At 39.8% G+C, this 26,318-nt stretch overlaps 2 protein-coding genes across 3 annotated transcripts in view; both read right to left on the bottom strand.

The window, feature by feature from the left end:
- The window catches only part of slc12a3 (solute carrier family 12 member 3), a 78,974-nt gene extending 60,468 nt beyond the window's left edge, over positions 1–18,506 (bottom strand). Inside the window, 7 exon segments of the mRNA XM_072547507.1 lie at positions 2,088–2,174; positions 5,208–5,283; positions 6,547–6,613; positions 6,895–7,025; positions 10,880–10,960; positions 15,569–15,699; positions 18,455–18,506. Of these exon segments, the coding sequence (XP_072403608.1) occupies positions 2,088–2,174; positions 5,208–5,274 (154 nt within the window). The 5' untranslated portion in view covers positions 5,275–5,283; positions 6,547–6,613; positions 6,895–7,025; ... (1 more) ...; positions 15,569–15,699; positions 18,455–18,506.
- Positions 18,507–20,284: 1,778 nt separating this feature from the next.
- nup93 (nucleoporin 93) overlaps positions 20,285–26,318 on the bottom strand; it is a 124,960-nt gene continuing 118,926 nt past the window's right edge. For both annotated transcript variants that reach the window (XM_072547508.1, XM_072547509.1), the window contains 5 exons: positions 25,238–25,356; positions 23,002–23,119; positions 22,382–22,465; positions 21,152–21,280; positions 20,285–20,513 (listed from right to left, as the gene is read on the bottom strand). In XM_072547508.1, coding sequence (XP_072403609.1) covers positions 20,403–20,513; positions 21,152–21,280; positions 22,382–22,465; positions 23,002–23,119; positions 25,238–25,356 — 561 coding nt within the window. In that variant the 3' untranslated portion in view covers positions 20,285–20,402. The remainder of the gene's footprint in view (positions 20,514–21,151; positions 21,281–22,381; positions 22,466–23,001; positions 23,120–25,237; positions 25,357–26,318) is intronic.

Genomic DNA, 26,318 nt, shown 5'->3' on the forward strand with positions numbered 1-26,318 from the left:
TAACTCTCAACAGCAAAACCTGCCCCTCCCACCGCTTCCCCACAACTCTGAACACATGGCCTTCTTGATTCACTCCCCACTGTCACGCAAGTTCTTTTCATTAAGGAGACACACCTTCGGCTACTTTCACTCCATGGTCAAACTGCTGACCACCCAGACCTCTTCTGCTGTTGCCATCCACTACCTTGTTAGCAGATATGCAATAGTTCACTCTCAAGATATTGCCTAATTGCCTTTCGTAACTATCATTACTGTTTCTATCCCTCAGCAAAATCACCCTCAATTCCTTTACACTTGCAAACAGTCAAGCAATCATCACCAATGTCTCTGTTTCAACTCTAACTTCCTTGAATCTGTTGTTGCTTTCCAAATCTGAGCCCATTTGCCCTGCAACTCCATCTTTAATCCTTCCAATCAAGTTTCTATCCAACCACGGCACAAAAAGGGCCCAACCCCATCAACAATTTTACTATGAGATCTTATCCCATCTCATTCTTCTCAAGGGGTCTCTAGCCTTTGACATGCTCAGCTATACCATCCTGGACAAACTGGATTAAAAATGTGTGAAATTATGAGGATTGGTCACACTGCTTGCATCCCCTGGACGTTGACAATTAAAGTGCGACCTAATTTAGGCATTTCACAGTGTTGAATTTTTTCATTAAAGTAGCTACTAAGAAATTATTTTCTCTGGCTGAAGAGCTTGGAAACACTGGTAATAAACATAAGATTAGAGTCAGGCCACTCTGAAATGATATCAGCAAACGTTTCCTGATGCAGAGGATGTTGGGAGGCTCTGGGGCTCAGTTGAAAAATCTCAAAACTACATTCAATGCACCATTGTTTGACAAAGGCGAGCATGTTTGCAGAAACAAATGTTAAGGTCAGCAATGACGTGAGCAAATAGTGGGACAAGTTAAAAAGGGTTGAATGGCCCACTCCTGCTCTGACTTTTTTCCACTGCCACTCCTCTACCACCCTCAGCTTGTTTCACTGTCTTTGCTTCGTTCCAATCTTAACTAATGATCAGATCACCTCCTGCTGTAGTTTAGTTTCCAGCCCTTGAGCCATTTCTCCGAATTGTCAAAGTCTTTCCTTCAACCTTCAGCCTCAGCTTCAAGACAGACAAATGTGGAGTCTGTTCCTATCTATACACTGATGACATCCAACTCCATCTTTCTAACTGCTACAGTGTTAGGCTGGGTTTGTCCAAAGCTGAATCTTGAATGGACTGCAATTTCCTTTCTAGTTAAGCAGTGAGAAGACAAAAATCACTAGCATTAACCTCTCTCTCAAGCTTTGTACTTCAGCCAATCCACCCCACTTCCTAGCCGCTGTTTTCAGCAATCTCAGTACTCTATTCAATTCTTAACTTATTCTAACTTTAAATGTCCCCCAACTACCTATCTCTGTAACATCAACCCTTTTTGCACCAATAACAGATCAACTGGGGGAAAATAAATCTCTCATTTATGTGGCACCTTTCACAAGCAACAGATGCCTCAAACAATTCACAGCCAATGAAGAACTTTTGAAGTATTGGAACTGCTATAAAGTGGGAAATGCAATAGCCAAGTTGTGCACAAACTTCTGTAAATGGCAATATGCTAATAGGCAGTTTATCTGATTTTGGGATGTTGATTGAAGGGTAAACATTAGCCAGGAACTGAGGATAACTACTTTGTTCTGCTTCAAAATAGTGTTGTTAAATCTTTTACATCCACCTTGGCAGTAGATGTGGCCTTCGTTTAATTTCTTATCCAAAAAAGCACTTCCATCACTCGTCCCATGTCAAGGTTTTAGTTCTCAAGTCCTAAAGTGGGACATCAATCCCACCTGAGACCCAAAGGCAAGAGTGTCCCAATGAAGACATGGCTGACAATTGATATCATCATTCATTACCTACCTTCAGCTGAATCAAAACTCTACTACCATATCCAATCCTGCAGGAAATACTATTAAACTCACGAATCCTGTCATTGCTGGCTTTGATTCACTACAAATTCTGAATAGCAGGCATGGAAATAGAAAGCTCTGGCGGATGAAACAGTATGAAGTATTGTGAAGAAGCAAGAACTAAAGAATACCTGATTTGACTTTGGCATTTGTTGATATGGATAGACCTGTAATGCTGGTTACAATTATGGACATAATGATGATTAACCATGTTAAAACTGCAATGGAAGGGAACAAAACCAAAATCATTTGTGTTTTCATCACCACTGGTAAATACACAGTATCATACTTCAATGCTTGCGACAAAGGATCTCAATTAAGTCCATTAGGCCCACAGTTGCTTTGACTGATTGCCCAATTATATGACTGAGGAACTACTGTTAATTGTTTGGATTCAGAGATCACTCTGCCACTTAGATACAGTAATTTATTTTTATTCTGTACTTCATTAAAAAGACCGTTGTGCTAGTTATTTACTTCTTCTGGAATCACTGCTACAGAAGAATCTGTTCAGCATGTCAAGGGTAGGGTTGAATTTTAACAGGAGCAAATACACCAGAACAGAGTCAGTGGGCAGAATAGCCTGTATCTGTGCTGTATACCCTATTTAACATTCTCACCTTATCAGAAATACATATGTCCATGGATTTCTATCACTATAATGGGAATATAGACATTTTCATTATTCTTTTGAAACACAATCTGTGAAGACACCACATGATTTTTATACCTTGAAAGAATATGAATGAATAAAATCTTTTCTATCTAATGCAAGATGAAACTATTCATTTGAACTGAATAGCTGGTATTAATTTCAGAAAAGCTGCAGTAACATATAAGGAAATTGGCATCATCAAATGTGGCACTGCAAGGCCTTTTACATGTAATTCCATTGACTAACTTGAAGCATTGACTGTTCTTTAAAAGAGTGAAAGTAAATCAAAGACAGGCTCCAGCAACAGATGAAATAACTAAAATAGAAGCTGCTGGTTGAGTGATCAGTTCTTTCTTGTCTTGGACACAGCATGGTAACAGCAGGGTGTAAGTAATGGCCAGAGATGGCTTTTGACAAAACAATTTGTGTTAAGCCTATTGTCAAAGATGTAAAGGCACTAATCGCCTTGGAAATAGTTACGACTGTCTCTCCCAAATTCTGCTCTGCCTTTTTTTTAAAAATTGAGTCAAACAGTGTGGTGCTGGAAACGCACAGCCAGTCAGGCAGCATCCGAGGAGCAGGAGGATTGATGTTTCGAGCATAATCTCTCCCACTTTATTTTCAAAACCTTGCTCTTGTGATGTGAACACTTCAAGCAAGATGTATTGCTGTGCATCTCTGGTTGCTCTGAGTGGGTAATGGTGGGATTTTGGAAGGAAGTGAAATTCTTAGGCTGAAGGTGCTCCAAAAAAGAAAATAAGAGTTTGTTAGACTTGGGCTATTCTTTCTCACCTGACAAACTGCCACTGTGGCAGGGTGTCCAACAATGAACCCCCTGATTAACCACATCCAAGTTCCACAATAACATAAACAGGTCTTTATAAACCTTGTCTCAATCAGCGACAGTCTCCACATATTCAGGCCATCAGGGGACCAGATGCAATTGCCATGCAGCTAATAATGAGTAGCTCAGGCCCGAAACTGGGTGCCAGTTCCCACAAAAATACTGCAAAAATCAACCCAGGAGAAAAGTACCAGGGAATGGCATAGAGGATATCCCTCATAGCAGCAGCCTCACACAACAATTACTCTAAAGCTGTGATCCTCCGACAGTGAAACAAATGTCACTTCACTTCCCATTTCTTTTCCAAGTCGTTCTTCAGCTGTCTTTTCGGCCTGGCAAGAGCTGCTCATTGATTCATCTTTATTATCAACCGACTATGATGCTGCATCTCTTAACTGTCCCTTATCTCAATAAAGATGTCCTCTTGCACCATTATTGTGTTCCCAGCACGTCTTTCACTTTCAGTATAGTACACACAGGTGTAGCTACACAGAGCAAGCCACACAAAGTAGTGCACACAAATATCAAAGACCCATTTTTATTATTGTAAGCCATAGTTACAATAGGTGGGCTGAATTTTACACTGGAGAGGGAGTGTAGTGCTCATCACTCCAGAAAATACGACAGTCCCAAACTGACCAATGTTAAACAAGCCCACTCCCCAGTAACAACACATACTTGATGTCCTTAAGGAGCACATGGTTGAAATTCCACAACTCCAATGGGAGTGAGTGTGACGGTCGAGAGATCAATCTGATTGTCCCAGCACCAGACCTCAGCCCTGGGCTCTACATGGAGCAATGTCCCAGAAGGGGACGAAAGGACTCTCGAGAATGGCAAATCTGAGGTTTTGGAGGGGAAGGATCAGGAAACCTTGGGTGCCGTGTGGGTGAGAATGCAGGAATGGGTTGGAGGCAAAGTGGGAATTGGTGGGAAATGGCAAAGTTGGGGCAACACCCTGGGAACAATGCCCTCAATAGTGTACAGCAAACACCACCCCAAAAAAAAGGACAAAACCCACCTTCCATCTCTCGCTTTTAAACTGGATGGATTAAAAAGCTCAACCTAGAACTGTACTGTGCTGGGGGCAAAAATATACAATTCCACTGGCTTGTAAACAAGATCAGTTGTCAGGTAAGTTATTCTCCTAAAAAAAAACGGCAGGCAGGCTGATGATTTCAGAGCTCATTTGTGTACCACTTCATGGCAGCTAGGCTGGAAGGAGTGCAAGAACGTGCTGGGTTAATCACTCGTTACTCCCCACCTCCTCTTAAAAACATACCCGGCAATGGGACTGTAAACCCCAACCCAGTATCTGCAGGGACATGATGAATGACCTCAATTGCACCTAGTCCTCCCTAAACATAAAGCATTTTCTTGTTGTGCAGTTCGTAAGTATAGGGAATCCTACCTGATCTCTCCTTCCTATGCAGGGTCAGCTAATTCAACAAAGAGAAGGGACTATTATCCAGTTCAGTAGCACAACACCCATTTTATTCACCCACTAGTTTTCCACAAAGTCTGTGGAATTATGCTCACTTATATTGTAAAAAAAATTATACTTGATATGTACAATATTTACATCACCAGTAAATACCCAGATTTGCCTCGTCTTTAACATTTTACATACAGGTCAAAAACAAATTACATTTTATTCCCTTTATCAATACAACAGATTCAGATTTTGCTACTAATACTTATTAATGTTCAGTGAAATTTGGCATATTTTGAAGTTCATAAATGTAACCTTACCTATTCCAGCTTGTGCTGTAATCCATGACAATCGTAAATACAAGATAACACCCGAGATATTTAACATACATCAGATCTATGGAAAAGGAGAAACAGAAACAATAGTAACATGCCATGCCTGAAGAAAGTCACCCTCCTGTCACCGATTAAAGGAGAAGTCTCCTTTAGTGGGGAACAGAGTTCATAAAATGATCAGTTCCTTGTAGCTCTCTAAGAACTAGCCAGGTGACCCTACTTCTCCTGTCTTTTCTTTGCACCCTGCAAATTTCTCTTCAATTAATTGTCCAATCAGTTTTTGGAAGCCATATTTACCAAATTCTCAGGGGTGTATTCCAGATCCAAATCACTCACCATATATAGAATCTTCTCCTGCTACTATTGCCTCTTCTGCCAAACAACTTCAATCAATACCCTTTGTGTCTCAATCCTTCCATCAGTGGGTATGTTCTCCCCGTCTACTCTGTCCAGACCTTTCCTGATTTTTGAAAAGTTCTATTAAATCTCCATCAAGTTTGTCTTCTCAGCTTCAGCTCCACAATCAAAGACTCAGAACCAGTCTCTAAAATGTATTCACACATTTCTAATGCTTGCACATCCTTCCTAAAGTGTGATGTCCAGAATTAAACATATACTCTAGTTAAGGCTGAAACCAACATTTCAACAGGTTCATCATAGCCTCTTCCCAATCCTCAGATCTCTTCACACAGAAACAATGTTTTTGCATCTGAGTTGCAAATGGTGCTGAACAGATTAGATTAAATTCCCGAGTGTGGCCCATCAAGTCCACACCTACCCTCTGAAGAGTAACCCACCCAGACCCATTTCCCTTTGATTAGTGCACCAACCACTATGGGCAATTTAGCATGGCCAATCCACCCTAACCTGCACATCCCTAAACACAATGGGCAACTTAGCATGGCCAATTCACCTAACCTGCACACCTTTGGGCTGTGGAAGGAAACCGGAGCACCCGGAGGAAACCCACGCAGACGGTTACCCGAGGCTGGAATCGAACCCAGGACCCTGGCGCTGTGAGGCAGCCGTGCTAACCACTGAGCCACCATGCCACCCTGTAATCATCAGCATCCTCATCCATGACCTTATGATGGACATAAGGAAATTGACGAAGCAGTTGAAAATGGGTATTGAGGACACTATCCTGGAGGAACTCCTGAAACTAGGGTTATGACGATTGACTTCCAGTAACTACTACTATCCTCTTTTGTGCTAAATAATGGAAATCCTTCTCCTGATTCCCTTGACTTCAACATTTTTTGAGGGCTCCCTGGTGCCACACTTGGTCACTTGTTGGCTAATATCAAGGACAGATGTAACTCACCAGTGATCAGCCCAAGCCTGAATGTCACCCAGGATTTGCAGTATGTGGGCATGGACTGCTTCATTACCTTTAAACAGGGATAGACAAAAAAAGTTCAAAAACAAATCTTGAGATTTACAGTTTAGCAGAGATAACTTTGTAGTTGTCTCTTATTACTGGACATTGGATGCACAATGCAATGACTGATCATTCCATCATAACATAGCAACTGTATAAACTTGCCGTGTCATCCAGTGATGTGACTTGTTGTTATGGAATTCTAGGCATAAAAACTAATTAGCAGTCAAGAAAGTATGCCTTGGGAGTTAACCTTGTCATGCGCTGGTACAAGAAATAAATTAGACATACCATAACACCTTTTATCCAGCCAAAACGGACAGGTTCTTCTACAAGTTTATTGATGCTCAACCCAGCCTTTCTTTGCCAAGTTCATCATCAGGTCTAATCTCATTCACGGGGGATGGATGTTGTCTTATTTCCTGAAAGTTCACAAACACAATATCAAGAACTATCCAGGTTCCTTCAGTGGACATTGGGTATAGGACGGCATGAAGCATAAACACAGAATTCCAAACAAACATTATTCTGCATTCACTACATGTTAAAGAAAAACAAAAGAATGCAAAGGCTGAAAGTCAGAAACAGGACCAGAAAATGCTGCTTTAAGAGGTGTGATACAAAACACGAACTTGTTGTTTCTTTTCAATTAGCTTCTGAACCTGCCAATATTTCCAGGGCTGCATTATTTATTCATTTACACCACAGTCGGATGATGGTAATCTATTTATGCGTTCACACTGCCCACTGTTTGGTGAGATACAAGCCTGCAACCTGCCAAGGGCACACCCAGGCCTCACCTCATGACTGGCCGTAAATGGCTGCCAGCCAATCACTGACATCTTAGCTGGACATATCTTTTATAAGCGTACTTTAACTAACACCTTTCCCTTTGGCTTTTTTTTTTTTTTAAATTTATTCTCTCCTGCCTTCCACCTGGTCACAAACTTTCCTTTTGGTTCTTTCTTCCCACTTTTTCTTGTTGACAACCTAGTTCAGATATTCAGGGGTCATTAATTCAATTTGCCTCCACATATGCTGCCTGATCTCTAGCATTCTTCAAACATTTTTTATTTTTATTTACTAAACATATTGGCCTTTAATTCCTTTAACTGGGGACCCGAACGCATTGCTGAAGATTCTACTGATTTGGTTTCCATGACGTTGGTTTGGATATCTGCTGGATAATTCAACAATAATAGGCTGCGTTTCAAAACGTTTGACAATATGGAAAACAAACAAAATCAGCTTTGTTAAATGGAAGACCATGCATGCATTTTTATAGTGACTTTCACGTCCTCAGATGTCCCCACAGTGCTTCGCAACCAGTAATCTACTTTTGAAAAAAAAAAGTGGAGAATCTCAGCAGCATCTGTGGAGAGGGCAACAGTTGGTCCAAGTGCAATACCTGAAGAATCTAGTTATCAAAATCAGGGGAGGCTGCGGCTTAGTGACAGTATTACTGGATTAGTTATCCAGAACCCCAGGTTCTGGGAACAATAACTGAATCCTACCGTGGCAAGTGGTGACAATTAAATTCAATAAAAATTTGGAACCAAAAGCTAGCCTAATGGGACCATGGTCAATTATGGTAAAATCCCATCTGTTTCACTAATGCCTTCTGGGAAGGAAATCTACCACTCTTATCTGCTCCGGCCTTCACGTGACTCCAGATCAGAGCACTGTGGTTGGCTCTAAAGGCAGTTAGGGATGGGCTCTCCTAACCAGCAATGTCCACATCCCATATCTTTTCCAAAAATTACTTTTGAATTTTGTCTACAGGGTTAGGCAAACATAGCAGCCAGTTAGTGCAAAGGAAGATAGAAAAGCAGCATAAGATAAATGAAATAATAAATAGAATGCTGAAGAAAATCAGTGGGAGAGAGAAACAGAGTTAACATTTTGAGTTTGATATAATTCTTCTTCAGTTCTGAAAGTTATTTGATCTGTTTTTCTGGTGTAAAATTTTAAGCTTAAAGTTAACACTTTTCCCAATGGTATCTTGGTTTGCATATTCCTAGCTTCCTTTACAAATCAAACTGAGCGTGAATCCAGTTCTCTGGAGCAAGGGCTGGATATTACTGCTAACTTCTAGGAATTTGCAGGTAGATCATTAAATGATAACAATTAAAGGAGCTGAACTAGTTTCTGGTCAGACAGAACCATGTTTATATTATGACCTTCGTGAGCGCAGAGCTTTCCCCAAGTAAATACAGAAATTTAAACTGTGGTCTTACTCCTTTCTTAAACACGAGTTCTGTTCTCACATTCCAGGGTGCCACAATGCCTCAAGAATTCTGCCATTTTAAAGAATGGCATGGTTTGCCCTTCAACTAGTAAGGTAACGGAACAACCTTGAGGTTATGACTTCAGAAGGAATGGGAGTTTGAGGTAGAACAGCATGAATGTGAGAATTCAATGGAGGAGCTGATTTTAAGATTTGATGAAAGTCTTCATAACAGAATTAGGATTGAAAATTTTAAAAGCCCGGCCCATGTCAAAGAAACATATTTTAAACCATATTTAAAATAAGCCACCTCTGGGTGACAATGCAATGAGTGTGCACCTCAGCGTAATCAGAAAGAGATGGATGGCTTGTCCAGTGAAACTCACACTGCGCTTCAGTTATTTGATGGATGACATGAGAAGGTAGCTCACTACCAATCCCTGAGGCAACCAAGACCATAAGACATAGATGTAGGTTATTCAGCCCACCAAATCTACTCCAGCATTGAGGGATCACAACTGATTTGATAATCTGCAACTCCATTTTCCTACCATTTCCCCCATAATCCTTGATTCCCTATTGATGAAAACGTCTTCCTCAGCCTTGATATATGTAATGATACAGCCTTGAAACCTTGGGTAAAGCATTCCACAGATTCACCTCCCTCTGAGGGGGAAAAAAAACCCCTCCTTATCTGACTTACGTGGGCAACCTCTTACTCTGAGATTATGCTGTCTGGCCCTACACTCTTTCCAGGGGAAACAACTTCTCTGTATCTACGCTGTTCAGCCCTTAAAGCATCTTATTTATTTCAGTAAGATCTTCTAAACGCAATGAGTACAGGCCTAACCTACTCAACTGCTTTTCTCAAGAAAAATCCTTCCATTCATTGGTATGATGGTTTTCAGTGGTTAGCACAGCTGTCTCTCAGTGCCAGGGACTCAGGCTTGATTCCACCCTCTGGCGACTGCATATGAAGTTTGCACATTCTCCCCATGTCTGCTCAGGTTCTAACCACATCCATAGATGTGCAGGTGAGGTAAACTGGTTATGCTAAATTGCCTATAGTGTCTGGGGAGGGGCTCTGGATGGGATGCTGTTCAGAGGGTCAGTGTGGACTTGATGGGCTGAATGGCCTACTTCCACACTGTAGGGATTTTATGATTTGGAATGTGCAATAATGCTGACTGATCCAGTGACATCCCTATCTCATGAATGAATTAAACAAATGCAAGGTTTGCTGGAAATCACCGTGACACCTGTTTGGACAACTGACATTTAATTAAAATAGGCGCAATTTATGGAATAATTATCTATTTAATAGTGTGTTGGAGGGTAAAGATCCTAAAGACAAACTCGCAACAAAACTCAGTGTAAAAGGTGCACTTTAAGAAAGTGGACAGAAACGTTTCGAGATTGTGAATTAAAGACAAATTCCTGACAAACTGGAAAACTGTATTCAAGGAAGTTTCTAAAATAAATATTGAAGGGGAATGCCCAAAGAATCTTGAAAATTAGAATGGAGAATGAAATGCTGACAGTCTTTAAAGTGATACACGTTGCAACTGAATGGTTGGATAATTGAAAGAGATAGAATGCAGGTCTAGGGGGAATGTTACATTATGGACTGGCTTTCTCAGAGGATGGGAGTGCCTTACCATCATGTTGCAGTGGAGATCTACCAGACTGGGTCTGGCCCTCTTCTCTTCACCTGGCACCTGCGTGTTGGCATAATGCTGGTAATTGGGCACTGCATCAAGGGTGTTGTAGTCAAAGGTTCTCAGGTAGGTGTTGTTCTGGGTCAGTCTACTGACACTCATGCTGTCGCTGGTGGGTTCAGGCAGGCAGTAGGATGTCCTTTGTGTCCTCCTCCTGGCCAAAATGGGCACTGATGGTGAATCTGCCATGGGTCATGTCTCCTACAGCCGGGCTAGGGACTTCCATTGGGCTCTCGCAGGCTGTAGAAAAAACTTCCATGAAGTCAGGGGGACTCAGGCAGAGGGAGCTGCTGGGGAAATGAAGGGAGTGCCATGTGAAGCTAAACCGTACCTTATTTTATAGAACAGAGCAGGGAACCAGCGCACATCTTCAGCGGACGGATATGTAGCCGGCCATACAGGGCATTGGTAGCTGGCAAAAACAAGAAGACATTTTATTGCAAAAGTCAGCTGCAAGCTTCGATCATTCATCTGACAAAACTTTTTTTTCACATCGCCAGAGAAACCACTAATTGATGTTTAAACTTTCTTTGCTCCAACTATTTCAGGATGGGGGTGGTGTGATAATTACAACGATCGCCTGAAGGAGAGGAGAGTAATCTTGGAAAAAAGCCAGAGGTGACCGCCTCCGCCATCCCTCTCAGTATATTCCATTGAACTTGTTTGGAGTTGTAAAGGCAAGTGAAATGCCAACTGGAAGAAAGCTTTTTTGAGGGGAAAGAGAACACAAATGGTGCTGACTCAAAGTTAATTAAAAAGTGACTTTAATTCAGTTGTTCCAACCACCCCCCTCAAAAATCTGCATTTACAGAGTGCCTCTCAAAACTTGTGCTTTGGTCCAGTCCACATCAGGGACAATCGTGATATTTAATGCATTCAGCTACCACTGACCAACAACATGGGTTACATTGATGTGAGAATGACCAAATAATATTTTTCAAGGGGATGTTGGAAGAGGCACAGATTATGGCCAGGACACAGGATAATATGTCCACTCTTCCACATGGGCCATCCAGTTGAACAGGTGGTTTCATTCCCACTGCACTAGACACTCATCCTTCCTTTCTCACACACTAGCTCTTGGAATAGAAGTTGGACCTGGATCCTTGTGCTTTAGATGTGTTACTGAATCAGCCACAGCTAAGACACTTCACAGTTAATGAAGTGGCTGGCCCTGTTGGACAAATCCAAAAGTCTGTCTCTACGAGTGGTTTTACACTGAGGATCACCATGTATCGAAACCCACCACAATATGAAGATGCTGCCACCCAAATAAGTGGATTTGGGTGGATTTCCCAACATGAGACGCAACGGCTTTTCCCTTTATGAACAAATATTGATCCATGTACATTTTAGATGTGGCATCAGACTCAAGAGGTTCTTACATACCTGCAGAAATTTACAGAGGGCATCTAATATGTCACCGTATCAAAAAGGGCACTAGTGAACTGACACCAGTGTTGTCCCAACTCGTTAACAACTGGAGGTGAAGGCTTAGTCGCGGTTCCTGCCTCTTTTTAACTCAAAGCATTGTAAGCACCAAAACAGGGATTGGTGATCATGCAATACCTTTGAACAACAGCCACCATGGTCCTGGTAAAGCTTATTAGCTACATAACTGATTTCCTCTTCAGCGTCGTGTAACCTACTACTTAAGATAGGCTCACCAGCCACCTTGTGGTTCCAAACATCCAGCTCCAATGCTTTGTTTCAGAATTTACTCATTACGAGTGGCTCAATTTCACAGCCTCATGAGGGACTTTGGAAGAAATGTAAAATCAGGAAGCAGTCCCTCCCAGAAAAAAGTAAACTTGGTTCCATATCTCTGCTTTCTTGTTAGCTGATCTCAGACTGAGCAATGATACAATTATCTTTGACTAAAGAACACATACAGCATCCTCCACTAAAAAAAGTGCACATAGACAGAAACTTATTTACCTGTACTCACCTTCACATTTCCACCAAAATAACCATAACTCAATGCTCACAGACCAGCTGAGCAAACACTAGTTTGAAAGATGGACACTGCCTATAGAACAACAGCCAAAGGTGTGACATGCTTTTAAAAAAAACCAAAATAAATATTACTTTATCTCTTTAATTAATGTAATCATTTAGAACAGAATGAATTTTCCAGGCAATATCAAATGTATTTCATCTGTGTTTCTTCAGATCAATAGGATGAACAATGACAACTTGAGAGAAGGCAAACAACATGACAAGATCATAACATGATAGAACTGTATAATCAGTTTGAGGGTGAGACACTTGGGTTGGAAACAATTGTGTTTAACTTAAATAAAGGGAGTTACAATGCTACAGTTAGCTGAAGAGAACGGAGTGAATAGGTTAGCAGGAACCTCAGTATGCAAACTGCGGCAGACACTTGATGGCTGTTGCTAAAACTATATCCCAGTAAGGAAGAAAGATGATCTATCCTCTGAGAATCTATGACTAACTTAAGGAAGTTGAGGAGATCATTAAATTGAAAGAAAAGGCACATAAAGGAGGCAAAAGTCAAAGACTTGGATAAATTCAGAATCCAGCGAAGAGCTAAAAGACAAAGACAGAAAGTAACTATGAAGGCAAACTAACGAGGCATATTAAGAAAACTGATAAGAAGAGCTTCTTGAAATATATAAAAGAGGAAGAGAGGTCAAAGTGGACATCGGCCCCTTAGAAAATGGATATGGTGAGACAGTTACGGGGAACAAGGAAATGACAGAGGTGTTAAACAGATATTTTGTATTAGTCTTTACAGTGGAAGATACATCAGACATCGCATTAATATTAAAGAATATGGTGGAAGAATTAAGTACCGTCATCACCACTAGAGAAGTAGTATTAGATAAACTAATGGGGCTAAAGGCAGAGAAGTCCCAGGTCCTGATGGCTTGCATCTTAGGACCCTAAAAGAGTAGTTAGAGAGATAGTGGATGCATTTGTTGTAATTTAACAAAAATGCATGCATTCTGGCAAAGTACCAGAGAATCAGAAAACTACTAATGTGACACACTTACTCAAAGAGAAAAAGTGGGTAACGTAGGTCAATTAGCCTACTCTTACTGGAAAAGTATTGGAATCACTTAAAGGAAGTAATAGCAGAACAGTTGGAAAATCATGATCTAATTAAGCAGAGTCACCATGGGCTTTATGAAAGGGAAATCATGTCTGATAATTAATTGGAGTTTTTTGAAGATGTCTCACCAAAGTATATAGAAGGAATGAGTAGATGTTTTGCGTTTGGACTTTGAGAAGGTGTTTGACAAGGTACCTCACAAAAGGCTAAATTAGAAGCTAAGAGCCCATGTTGTTGGAGGCAGTATACAGGCATGGATAAAAAAAAATTGGCTCACGGGCAGGAAACAGAGTGGGAATAAGGGTTTTCAGGTTGGCAACCTGTGACCTGTGGGGTTCCACAGAGATCAGTGCTGAGATTGCACAGTTTACAATATATAACAATGACTTGGAAGAAGGAAGTGAATATATTGGAGTCAAATTTGCAGATGACAAAAATAGTGGACATGCAGGTTGCAAGAGGGATACAAAGAGTTTACAGAAAGATATTGATAGATAAAGTAAATGGACAAAAAGTTGGCAGAATATCATGTGGGAAAATGTGACTTTGGAAGGGAGAATAAAAGACAGTATTATTTAAATAGAGAAAAATGGCAATGCAAAGGGACTTGAGGATACACAGGGGTAGATGGTAATCAGGAAGACTAATGGAATGTTGGTCCTTATTTCAAGGGTTGTTGAGTCTAAGAGAAAAGAGGGCTTACTGCAACTGGTGTCTGAGAGCAGTTTTGGTCCCCTTATTTAAGGAAAGATCTTATTGCATTGGAAGCAGTTCAGTTCACAGGGACGGTCTCCCGTATGGTTGAGTACTCACTGGTATTTAGAAGAATGAAAGGCAATCTTACTGAAACATCAGATTCTTAAAGGGCTTGACAGGGTGAATGCCAAGATGATATTTCTCCTGATAGAAGAGTCTAAGATTAGAGGGCAATGTCTCAGAATTAAGGGGCACTAATTTATGATTGAGATGAGGAAGAATGTCTTCTCTCTGAGGGTTGTGTCTCTTTGGAACTCTTTGCCACCGAAAGATGTGGGACAAAGTCCTTGTATAAGACGGAGATAGATAGATTCTCAATTGGGAAGGGAATCGAGGGTTATGGGAAAACAGCCATGATCCTATTGAACAGTAGAGCAGGCTTAAGGGGCTAAACAGTCTGCTCCTGTTCCTATTTCTTACGGTCTTTTAAAAAATCCTAGCATTTGACTGGATTTATGCATACCATTTTCATGAAATGGTGTTTGTTATTGAATTAATTGTTTTATCGAAATGTTTCATGAATATTCTTTTTCTCAGAGTTGAACTTTGCTTGTTTTTGGTCTGTGAGAGTACTTATCCTGATGCACGAAGGCCAGTTAAAACAGAGAAGCACAATCATCTAATATACATCATAAGAACGGGACCAGAGCTGTTTCACATGGGAACAATGTGAAAACAAGCCCTATAACCTTTGCAATTTGCCTTTGGGAAGTCAGGATTAATTGATTGCTGCATTCAATGCAGAAGTTTCAGAACTTCACATTCAAGGACGATAGCAATTATGAAACAAAGCCGTGGTAAAACTACTTAACAGCTGATTATGTAGGCATAAATTTCTTTTGTGTTCTGCATCAGTAATAATGACATCTCATGTTATGAATGTAATTTTCTTTTCCTCGAAAAACAAACCATTAAACTAATTCTTGCAGCACTTGTCCCCTACCAAAATTATTTTAACATTAGCTAGCAAATACAATGGAGGAGGATGATGGTTAACCATTAAAAGAAAATACAAGTTACACAGGAGAATACTTTAAATTCATGCTTGGGACTCAACTTCCTTGAGAAGGTAGCGGTGGAACTGTAATGCTGAACCATTGTAGCTTCTCAGCAGAAACATCCACAGTGCTGTTAAAGCACAAGTTTCAGAATCCTGACCTAGTGATTATGAAATCATGAAGTTACGTTTTCAAATCAGGGTGGCAAGAGGCTTGAAGGAGAACTTGCAGAGGTTGTGATGCTCTCTTGCAGCTCATCTAGGTAGCAGAAAGTTTGCTTAACAGATGCTGTCACAGAATTCTTTTTTCCATGTTACTCTGAAATCAAAGGAAACAACTCAGGTGGTGATGTTATATTGCACTGTAAATAATATCCAATTCTTATCTCTACATCAGAACATAAGAACTAGGCGGCCATCTGGCTCTTCAAGCCTGCTCCAAGCTGGAGGTTCTTGACCAAATACATTTTCAAGTTGCTTAAGATTCATATAAGCATAACGTATATTGGTACCATTTTATTAAAAATAACCCAACTGCTAGTTTTCATCTATTCACATCCATACATTTTCTATGCCATAGTATTTGATATGGCATGAACAACTGCTAATTTCTTCTACATTCAAATATGTTTAAACTATTAAAGAACACCTGCTTTCAAAAATAGGTCAGCGTAGCCAACTTTAAACAGAATAGACTGTCACATCGTTTCAAGTGTCTAACTTAGAGAGGGTTTTCAGATGCAAATAAATCTAGAGATGAAGGTAGATGTTTGTAAACATTTATTGAGGAATGATAGTGATGTATTGATAATGTCACAAAACCGGTCATCCAGAGGCTAAATCTCTAAGGATATAGGTCGAATCCCATCACAAGTGCTGATGCAATTTAACTTCAATTGGAATTGAAAACTAGTCAATAGTTCAGCAAGAAATTGGTGATGGACAAAAATCCATCTGGTTCACCAGTGTTCTCTAGAGCATAAACCTGTTGTTCTTCCTGGTCTGGCCTACACTTGACTCCAAACTGCTCTCTGCCCCTGTAATCCACCTCGGTCAAGGTGGGCAATAAATGCTGGCCCAGATAGCAATGCCCAGATACCAGAAAAGAATTGGGAAACTACACTATATTGGAAACATCTTCTCTCACCAGATGATTTCAAGAGGGTTGGCAGTGGAACAGTGCAGGAATAGATCAGAGTGTTAGGATATTACCTCAGGAAAGAAGAGGGTATTTATCATAACATTTAACAATGCAATGACAAGGAGAGGTTAATTAATGCATTATTTCAGACTGGCTTATCAAAATCAAAAACAGGCCTTATCAATGCATTATTTTATAAAGCTCAATAAAATGGACTGTCATTTGATATAGGGCTGAGGAAGTAATGATGCCATAGAAAGAAACAGTCTTGATTTTTGGAGGAGGTCGACGTCATGACCAACTACCTAGTATAGGCAGTCTAAATTTGCAGGCAGTTTTCTGATAGTTTATTGAGCGTCTTATCCAGCTTAGAAATTATATATTAGTAAATTAGACAAAGGCAGATATACAACCATGACTACTGGGGATGGTTTATTGATATCAAAAGATAAACAGGCTGTTAGTATGTCTATAGTTGCGGAGGCAGTATCCTGCTCTCCTGCCGAGGTGTTAGGGAACTCTTTCCGAGTCTTCCTCTGATGAAGACAGCTGAGGACCACTGCCGACAAGGTTTGCCTGAAGAGAACTGCCCTCTTGATTAGATTACTTACAAGTCCACACTAATACTCTGAAGAGCAACCCATCCAGACCCATTCCCCTACATTTACCTAACACTATGGCCTAATCTGCACATTTTTGGACTGAGGGGGGAAACTGGAGCACCTGGAGGAAACCCCGCAGACACAGGGAGAATATGCAAACTCCACACAGACAGTTGCCTGAGGCGGGAATTGAACCTGGGTCTCTGGTGCTGTGAGGCAGCAGTGCCAACCACTGTGCCACCATGCCGCACACTTGTGACAATATTCCCTTTTGATTTTCATTACAGCTGCATAGGTTCAGAGTGGCAGGAACCAGAAGACAATACCATAATCAGAATGCATCGGAACTGCTGTGCACGTGCATCCACGCAGCTTAGAGGGAACATTTCTATTTCTACATTTACTCTGTCAATCAATTGCTTGAATTCTTTTGGCCAATGCCCATGGGACAGCTACTTGTGATGCTTGCATGACCATTGTCTCCTTGCCCACCTTCATCTGGGCATCAGTTTATCATTCTAAGAACAAATATTTATTTTTCCCAAACAGTACACTTATAATAGGGTATACTGGATGCCAGCTGAAATTGTGGACTCTAGTTCAAAGGGCATCGTGACCTTATTGCTTCTTGTAATTCTTCACATTTTTAAAAAGGAAATGCTAAAGAGCTTAGAAAAGTTATTGCTGCTGTAATAGCTGTAAATGAAAATTTCCAACTTCACAGTAAATACTAGGTAAATTCAGTTTTTAAAGGAGTCTAATTTCCAAAACGATTTAAGTAAATAGCATGATAAACTGCATTTTAAAAAAAATCTTATTCATGGAATGTATAGGTCAGCATTTATTGAAGACAGCTGAGGACCACTGCCAACAAGGTTTGCCTGGAGAGAACTGCCCTCTTAGAGTCATAGAGATGTACAGCCATCCATAATTGCCCTTTATCCAATAAAGATCTTGTATTCTTGATCAACCTCTGAAGCCAAAGACACTTACTACAGATCTCAGAAATGATACTACAGTTACAGTTTCCATTGCTATTCCATTATACTTCAGTTGAGCCATGGCTGCTGGCTCCACCCCATCCCATTCCATCTGTTCACTTTAGTTCTGTGGCTTCCCACCAGATTGAAAAAGACATGCCACTGCAACTCACTGACCTTTCCAGCATGCTTGAGGAACCTGACTTATACTCTCTATCCCCTTTCTAAAACTGAGATGGATAATCTCAGTCTGGAAATTGTAACCTACTGCTCTCCAATTCATTGTACAACTTGTTTGTTCTTTAAAAAACAACATCCTTTTACAAGCTGAATTTTGTGATTTCTACTTACCCATGTGGTATGTACATATTTTCAGAGTGGTTGGTTTTTCATTGAAGACAGTGGTATGAAGCAACCCTGGTGTTGTGAAATAGCCGGATCGTAGCAGTTGCTTTTTACCGGCCTGATTCACAACACCAGCTGCTGCACCGATACCAAGTTTCGCATGGCAATGGCACGTCATCCAGCTATCCTGACATTTCCACAAGTCTCTCCCAAGGCGGCTATAAAACTGAGGTTATCTAAATACACATTTTATTTGAACAAAATTTATTTATTCACTTAAAGATAAAAAGGGCAAAAAAATCTTTCTAAATGTAAGAAAAATACAATCAAATACATCCCTCCAGATAACTAAAATACACAACTGAATTCAAGTTAAAAGCAGTTTCCATTTAACAGTCTTTAGTTTATCAGATCTAGTTTACAGCTTAGTTTAATGTTCTTCAGCACTAGGCCAGTTTAATGCAGGATCTTACCTTGAAGGGTTGAAACCAAGATATTCTTCATAATAACATAATTGACACTTCGCAGATAACTTTAAAGTTTGTACAGTGAGTTCCTGCACTCTACAACTCAGGAAAATTCTGAGCTTTAGTTCCAGTTTAAGGTATTGTAATTTGAAGCTCTAGTAAGGTGCAAAATGATCCTTGGCATCCCAGTTTGGAAGACAGTGCTGGAGGAGATTTGTGGGGGGTCCAAGTATAGGCATGGTTTCTGCTCCTATTGTCTATTCGGTGAATCCTGTGCAGAGGCACACTGCACATGCCCTATTAGCCAGACATTTATTCTCAAAGCACAAATAATAACCACCCAAGCGTGGGACCAAAGAATAACTTGCAGAGATTGCAAGGTTCACCGCTAGGTAGATTTGTCAGCAAGGAGTCAAAGCATTCAGGAAGGCAAGGAAAATGAACTGAATGAAAGTTGACAGAAATAAGAACCCTCACAAGTAAATTTCCAAACTGTAGTAGCATCCCAGCCGAAGCAAAGAATGTTGCTAAAGGTGGCAGTACAGGACAGATGCCAAGCTTCTGCCAGCCACTCTTGTTCAATCTGCATCTAAACACAAATATAATAAGAGCATTAAGACTGCTCCTTGTCTAACCAGAGGGGAAATTAGGAGAAATCTTACTTAAGAGCTTGTTTTTGAAATGAGTCATGTTAATTCAACATGCACTGTTATAAACGACGATGAAACATTTGGACACATTTGAAAAGTAAATATCGACAATAGTCATGGGGAATAAGCAAGGAAGTGGGACTAATTGAATTTTTTTTTTCAAACTGTTGGGCAAGATGACAGGCTGAATAGCCTGCTTCTGTGTCAAAAGGTTTATAGGAATGAATGAAATTCCTGAAGAAAATCAGTTTCTTACAGGAGGCATATTAGTGCTTTTATAAGATCAAAGGGCAAAGAAACGTTATTGAGCCTATTTGACAGCACTGAAATTTCATATCCAACTCACCCAAGAAGGCTAACTTTCGTTTTAATAAACAAAATTAGACAGAATAGCAGTCACCCAATTTTCATAGACAAATTCTCAGGTAGATAATCCCATTTCTTTCTGCCAATTTGGTCAGAGTTAAATGATCCACAAAAACCAACAGCTGATCAAAGAAGTGATCAAAAAAAAGACAATTACATTTTTGATCAAAAAACATTATATCACAAGAGTTGACGACACTTTCATGAAACAATTCACAGCTGTGTGTAATTTAATAAAATTAATCACAGTCTCTTGGTTTGCATTATTGAGATACCAAAATTCAAACCAAATGCTTCTGATTCACCTCCAGGTATTTAAATGAAAATGAACAAAATATTCCAAAAATCATAAGTTAAGCAGGAAAGATAATTTTATTTCCAATTTGAAAAATACAAAAAAGAATTCTGAATATAAAAATCTATTATTACACCACTGGGTTACTGCTCCAATATTAGAATTCCCCACAATTGTCAGTTCATGAGGACTTCCATCTGTACTAGGCGTGCATTTGTATCACCAGCCATTCTATATGGTATCATTCCAGCAAATGTTATCAGGGCACGTGCCTGGCTTCGGAGTTGCTGACGAAAAAACAAATCAAACTGTTAGAGGTACTCCATCAAGGCATCAAGCAAAATGAAACAAAAACAGCAAGATGGACTTTTTTATTTGTTACTGCAAATACAATTCACTAATTTCAATCAATAGAAAGTTTTACATCCACAAAAATATTACTTGCAGCACCACACAGGCGATACTGTGAGGTACTATTTCTTGTGTTCTTTTGAAATGACACTCAAACTGTCTGCTTCCCTGTATTGAAATGAAAGTACCAATGGCTGTTAGGTTCATGGTACATGTTTCCACACATTGTTTTTCCCTAGCCACAATTGGCATAGTAGTGGTATCTACTCTCATGAAAAAGGTCAAAATTAACATATAATACTCTCAAAATGTCATCTAAGTATCTAAATAGGTATACTGATGGAGAAAGAAGATTTACTTCTGGAATTCTATTCCTTGGTCTGCAATTTCTGTTCAATTCAGTTATGTCTCACCAAAAATTTAGCCTCCCTCTATTTCTTTTATGCATTGTGAAGCTTACAAAAGCAAATTCTATTTTGCTTATGAAAATGAAAGTTTGACATCATGTCATTTAAATTGTTTAACATTTCTCAACAGCTCAAACACATCCTAAAGCTCTCTAATGAAATCTTACCGAGTCTCTATCCTCCATCACACGCTGAGGTCTGGTTGGGGTGGCTGGGCTTTTGCCCTTCAATCTCTTGTACTGGGTATACAGAATATTCATGGTGGCAAGCAGCACTTCTGACAAGTTGTGTCGAATCTGTATAGAAGAGATTTGCTCATTAGCAATGCCATTTGTTGCTATACAAATGTTATCAGCAAGAATACTGTCCTGCTCCTCGGATGCTGCCTGACCTGCTGTGCTTTTCCAGCACTACTCCAATCTAGACTCTGGGGTCCAGCATCTGCTGCCCTCACTTTTGCCTAGATACAAATGGCAGCTCTTCAGATTTTACTTTTTTCATAACAGAATTCTTAATGTCAATAATATTGAAGATTAAATGGTTTAAAAAGAACTGCTACCATCACAGGCTGTTAACGACCAAGCTCAATTGAGAGCTTTTCGTAATAGTGTATCAAACGGAAAGATAGAAGAGTGAGCAGTGAAGGGGTTTACCAGAGAATGCAGAAAGAACAATGTCATTGTGCTATCCTGTCTGTGAGCTTCAAACAAGGTTACTTAATCAATCCCACTCTGTCCTTTACCACCTACTGCTGTGCAGTATGCTACCCAACTATTTCTCTAATTTCCATTTGAAAGTTATTAAATGGGCTTCCACTGCCCTTTTACAAACAGTACTAGGATAAACGCATTTTTAAAAATCTTTTAGTGCATATTAAACATGTGCTGCTTGGATCTAAGAGAAGCCCCCTCAAAAAGAAGTTAATTTTCCCCCATTTCTCATATTTGGTGTCAGTTTGCCTCAACAACAATGTCCAAATGGTAGGTAAATGAATGCTACAATCCTCTGCCGGAGAGGAAAGCTCAAGTTTATTTCATACAGGGCCTTTACAACTAGCAGACTGGAGATTCTTTCTGAATTTAGACACGTGTCCCAGAACAGAATGGACAATGGATAACAGCATTAATCCAGTCATAATCATTGCAATCTTTTACTATTCTGGATATCACAAATAAGGTGGAGTCTCTCCATCAAAAACAAATATAACTGAATTCTATGCCATGTTAAATTCAGACCCTTCTCAAATATCTCCGAAAAAGCTACAGAAATTCGGACTTTGAATTTATTATGCATAGCTTTCGCAACATAATCCCAATGACAGGCCATAAATTTCACATAATTTTAAGGAGCATGCACAGTTGTATTAAAGGAAACTACCCCTAGCAAAAGCTTTTCACCTCATCGCTGAAATTTCTGAAAGCTGCCACTCTCTCCTCAACACATTCTTGACTGAGAGGCACAAGTTTCAGTCTCTCCATGACCTATAGGGGAAAAAGGGCAAACGCAGTTCGGCAGAACATTAAAATCAAACATGACAAAGTTGATAGAGAAAATGGTATTTAAAATGGTATTTTAAATAGAAGTTAAACATTAGAGAGAGTAAGAGAAGTATGAGTTTGTGTTATAATTTAAATGAAAAAATACCCAGTGAAATAAATCTGATCAACATAACAGAAAATGCAACAAGAAACTTGCTAGTATGAGTGTGTATGGAATTAATCAGAACTCAGGAAGAAAGAGCAGCATGTTACTGCTGCCCTCCTTAGGCTGCTGTTGAAATTACTGCTTAACTAATGTTTGAACTACAAGAGAGAGCATCCAGTGTGAGGGCAGAAATAGCTTGTAGTGATAAATCTTTATCCTCTTGTTGGTTTATGGAAGGGGAATTGGGGGAAAAATGGCTTGTATTTGTATAGCTGTTTTCACACCATCAGTTGTTTCAAAGTGTTTCACATAGTTAGTTAAGGAATCTTTGAAGAGCTAGTCACTTGTAATTTAAGAAACACAAGGAACTCACATCGATTGCTCTGTCAATATTGCCAGAATGGTACTCATCAAAAAAGGTAATTAGGTCCAGAAGGAGGTAGAAAGTGCTGTCAACTGACTTTTCTGCAGCAACACCCCGATTCCGATACCTACCGAAAAAGGAAAATGTAATCATTATCTGGACGTTGGTGTTTCATAGATCACTACTGTGCTGTCTGTGCCAGCTTATCTTGCCTAAATTCTCCAAAGCATCACATTATCTTCTTGCCTCCAACAATGACTCATAAGTACTTTTACTGACATCTGATGGTGCTTTACAGAATAGTACCAAAATAAAATTTGACTCCAAGCCACAAGAGGTTTTAGAACTACATGTTGATCAAAGAAACAGTTTCTAAAAAACGCTTTAAAAGGAGGAGGACTGAGGGGGGACAGGGGTAGACACATTTAGGAAGGGAATTTCAGAGCTCAGGCCTCAGCAGCTAAAGGACTAGCTGTCAATGGGATGATCAAGCATCCAGAATTGAAGGAACACAAATAGCTTACTGGATTGTGGAACGGAAGGACATTAGAGTTAGGGGAGGGGAGAGGTCATGAAGGATTTGAAAACAGATCAGAATTCTAAATTTGAGGTATTCCTTAAATGGGAGCCAATGTAGATTAGTGAGCACAGGAATAATATGCAAATTGAGTTTGGCATCAGATACAACAGAATTAGTGGGTTAATTCAAGTTTGCAAGAGTAGACCATGGAAGGTTAACCAGCAGCAGTGTGTTAACTAGGCAGGTCTAGAGGTTTAAAAAAAAACGATGCAGGTTTTTGTACCTGGAAATGGATCATGTTAACAGAGTAGAAACCAACGATTTTAGTGATGTTGTAGAAGTGGGCTCAGAACCACATTTTGAGATTAAAGGATGCCAAGATTACCCACAGTTTAGTTTAGCCTCAGACATTTGCTTGGGAAAAAAATACAGTTGGAAGAAACTTGTGCTCATTCAGTACTGGATACAGCTAAGCAGTCTTTTAATTTAGAGACAGTGAAGAGGGGTGGAGGGGTGATGAGGAAAAATCTGACATCATCAACACACATGTAGAAAAACATGACATGCTTTTTGATGGTGTCATTGAGGAGCAGCATGTCTGTAAGAAATGAGAGAACAAAGGATAGATCCTTGGGCCACATCTGACCCAACAAGTTGGAAGTTGGAAGAGATGTTATTGAAGCAATTCTGCAGCTACAACTTGGTCCATAGAAATAGAATCACAGTCCAAGAGCAGAGTCCCAGACAGCTGGATGACAGTAAAAAAGGCATTGGAAGAAAATTATATGCACAAACATCAAAAGTTGGAGACTAGCTGGTAGTTTGCAGAGACAGAATTAGTCAAAAAGGTAGGCACTATCCTACAGCCCACAGAAACCCCTCAATTCTTTTGTGCACCTGACTCTAGCCACTCCTACCAGGAGTTGAGTGAAGTGTTTTCATGCTTTCAAATACTCAGACCTTCTTCTGCAGAATTCAAGTCAATAAACCCGTTCACCCCTCATTCCTCCACTAAAGCCTTTGCAATCCTACCTTTCTAAACAAGTCCTGGATTTGCCACTACTCCATAGCTAGCCTGCACATAGCCATGTGAACAAGCTCCTGTTCTCCAGAAGATCTATCAAAACAATTTTATACTCTGTTTCTCAAAATTATTTTTGATGCTTTTCTTTATGCAACAAACAATCTGGAAATTAAATTAATTTTGTAAAAATTAAAGAAATATATTCTGTGTGGAAACAAAATCTTTTCATATACACAAGCACTGGCATGAACTGTTTGAAAAATTACTACAATTACTGAATGTAGTTAGTTTACTGGTATGTTATAAAATCTAGAATTGCTTAGCAATTAAGCTTTACCACAGGTCAATATAGAGCCCAAGCTATTGACCTGTTCTAAAAGTGGTCTATATTGACAAATCAAGCATTCAGAAGACATTTCCTTCTAGTCACCTTATTTTAAAACAAAAATCGATTCTTAGCCATTTTAAATCAGATAAGTTTTAAATTGCTGAAACCTCAACTCAAAATATGCTTATGAGCTGCTTGAGATAATTAAACCCAACTGAACAAGCATGCAATGCATTTTTAATGGAACATGGGAGAAAAAGTTATAATGCATTGGTAAATAATTTACACTCTACTTTTAAATAGGCATTTTCCATTACCTTGACACAGGAGTTACAGTAAAGACAGAACTATCCATAGAACCTACAACTCTTACCTCTCAGCTACTGAAAGTGCCATGTTTTTCAATCGTTCTTTATTAGACTGGGGTGCGCTGATTTGTGGTATCACAGGGCTCAACAGTTTGTTCATTAGCTCCAGGACCTTGTCTGGATTCTACAGACAGAATGTTAACAAAATATTAATCTACTGGTTAAAAGCTTCCATACATTAAAATTGTGATAGATAATTTTGCTCTATTGGTTGACTAGGCTCTCGACCTGTGCCTGCCACAGATGATAAATATGGCAGAATGCTCTTACCTTAACATAAAACGACAGAATGTTCTAGTGATTTGGAATACTGAGGTGACCAGTTTTACGGTCCAGCCATAAGCCCTAAAGGCTTGTACAATTGTGCCCTGTAACATCCACTGGAACTTTGCAACATCATGAAAGTATTTTCACTTATAACAAACAGTGGTAAACCAGAGCAGGAGACTAGTCATGAATTGAATTTCCATCCAGATCAAGGAGGTCACTATCACTGGTTTTCCACAAAATGGAAGTGAAAATTTGACCCCATCAGCTGCCGACATTGATAAAGATAAACTGACTCCAAGAGTGGTGATTGGCCAGTTTTAGAATGCAGAGTTTTGTTTTTATCTTTCCATTTCACCAGCAGTCTAAATCATGGTAATTCTTTCAAATTTATAAAGTGGGTAGGTGAGAGCAAACTGGCTCCAGTTTCTTACTGCCAGTGACAAACAGATACCAGGATAATTTATGGTAATTCCTTCACCTTGCCCGCTTCCACAGCAGTATGGGGAAAATTGAGAGCTGGGAATAGCCAAGTGCAGGCACAAAACTATGTTCTGATATCCTTTGGCACAATACACAGGGGCTCCAACAGTCTGCTGCTTGAGTATGGCTCACATGTGCTTAACAACCTCATGGATCTTGCTGCACAAATGTAAAACATGCTTTCTCTACAGGTCACAAAAGAAGAATGATTGCAGATGCCTGTAACCAACTGAAGAAGCTCTTATTATAGTAATTCACAAATAGCAGACTCAGTGCTTTAGCACTTTACTAAAGCTGATGGAACCTTCCTGGTGAAAAAGGACTGAAATAAATGTG

Source organism: Chiloscyllium punctatum, chromosome 26, assembly GCF_047496795.1.
Source record: "Chiloscyllium punctatum isolate Juve2018m chromosome 26, sChiPun1.3, whole genome shotgun sequence".
Classification (NCBI taxonomy): domain Eukaryota; kingdom Metazoa; phylum Chordata; class Chondrichthyes; order Orectolobiformes; family Hemiscylliidae; genus Chiloscyllium; species Chiloscyllium punctatum.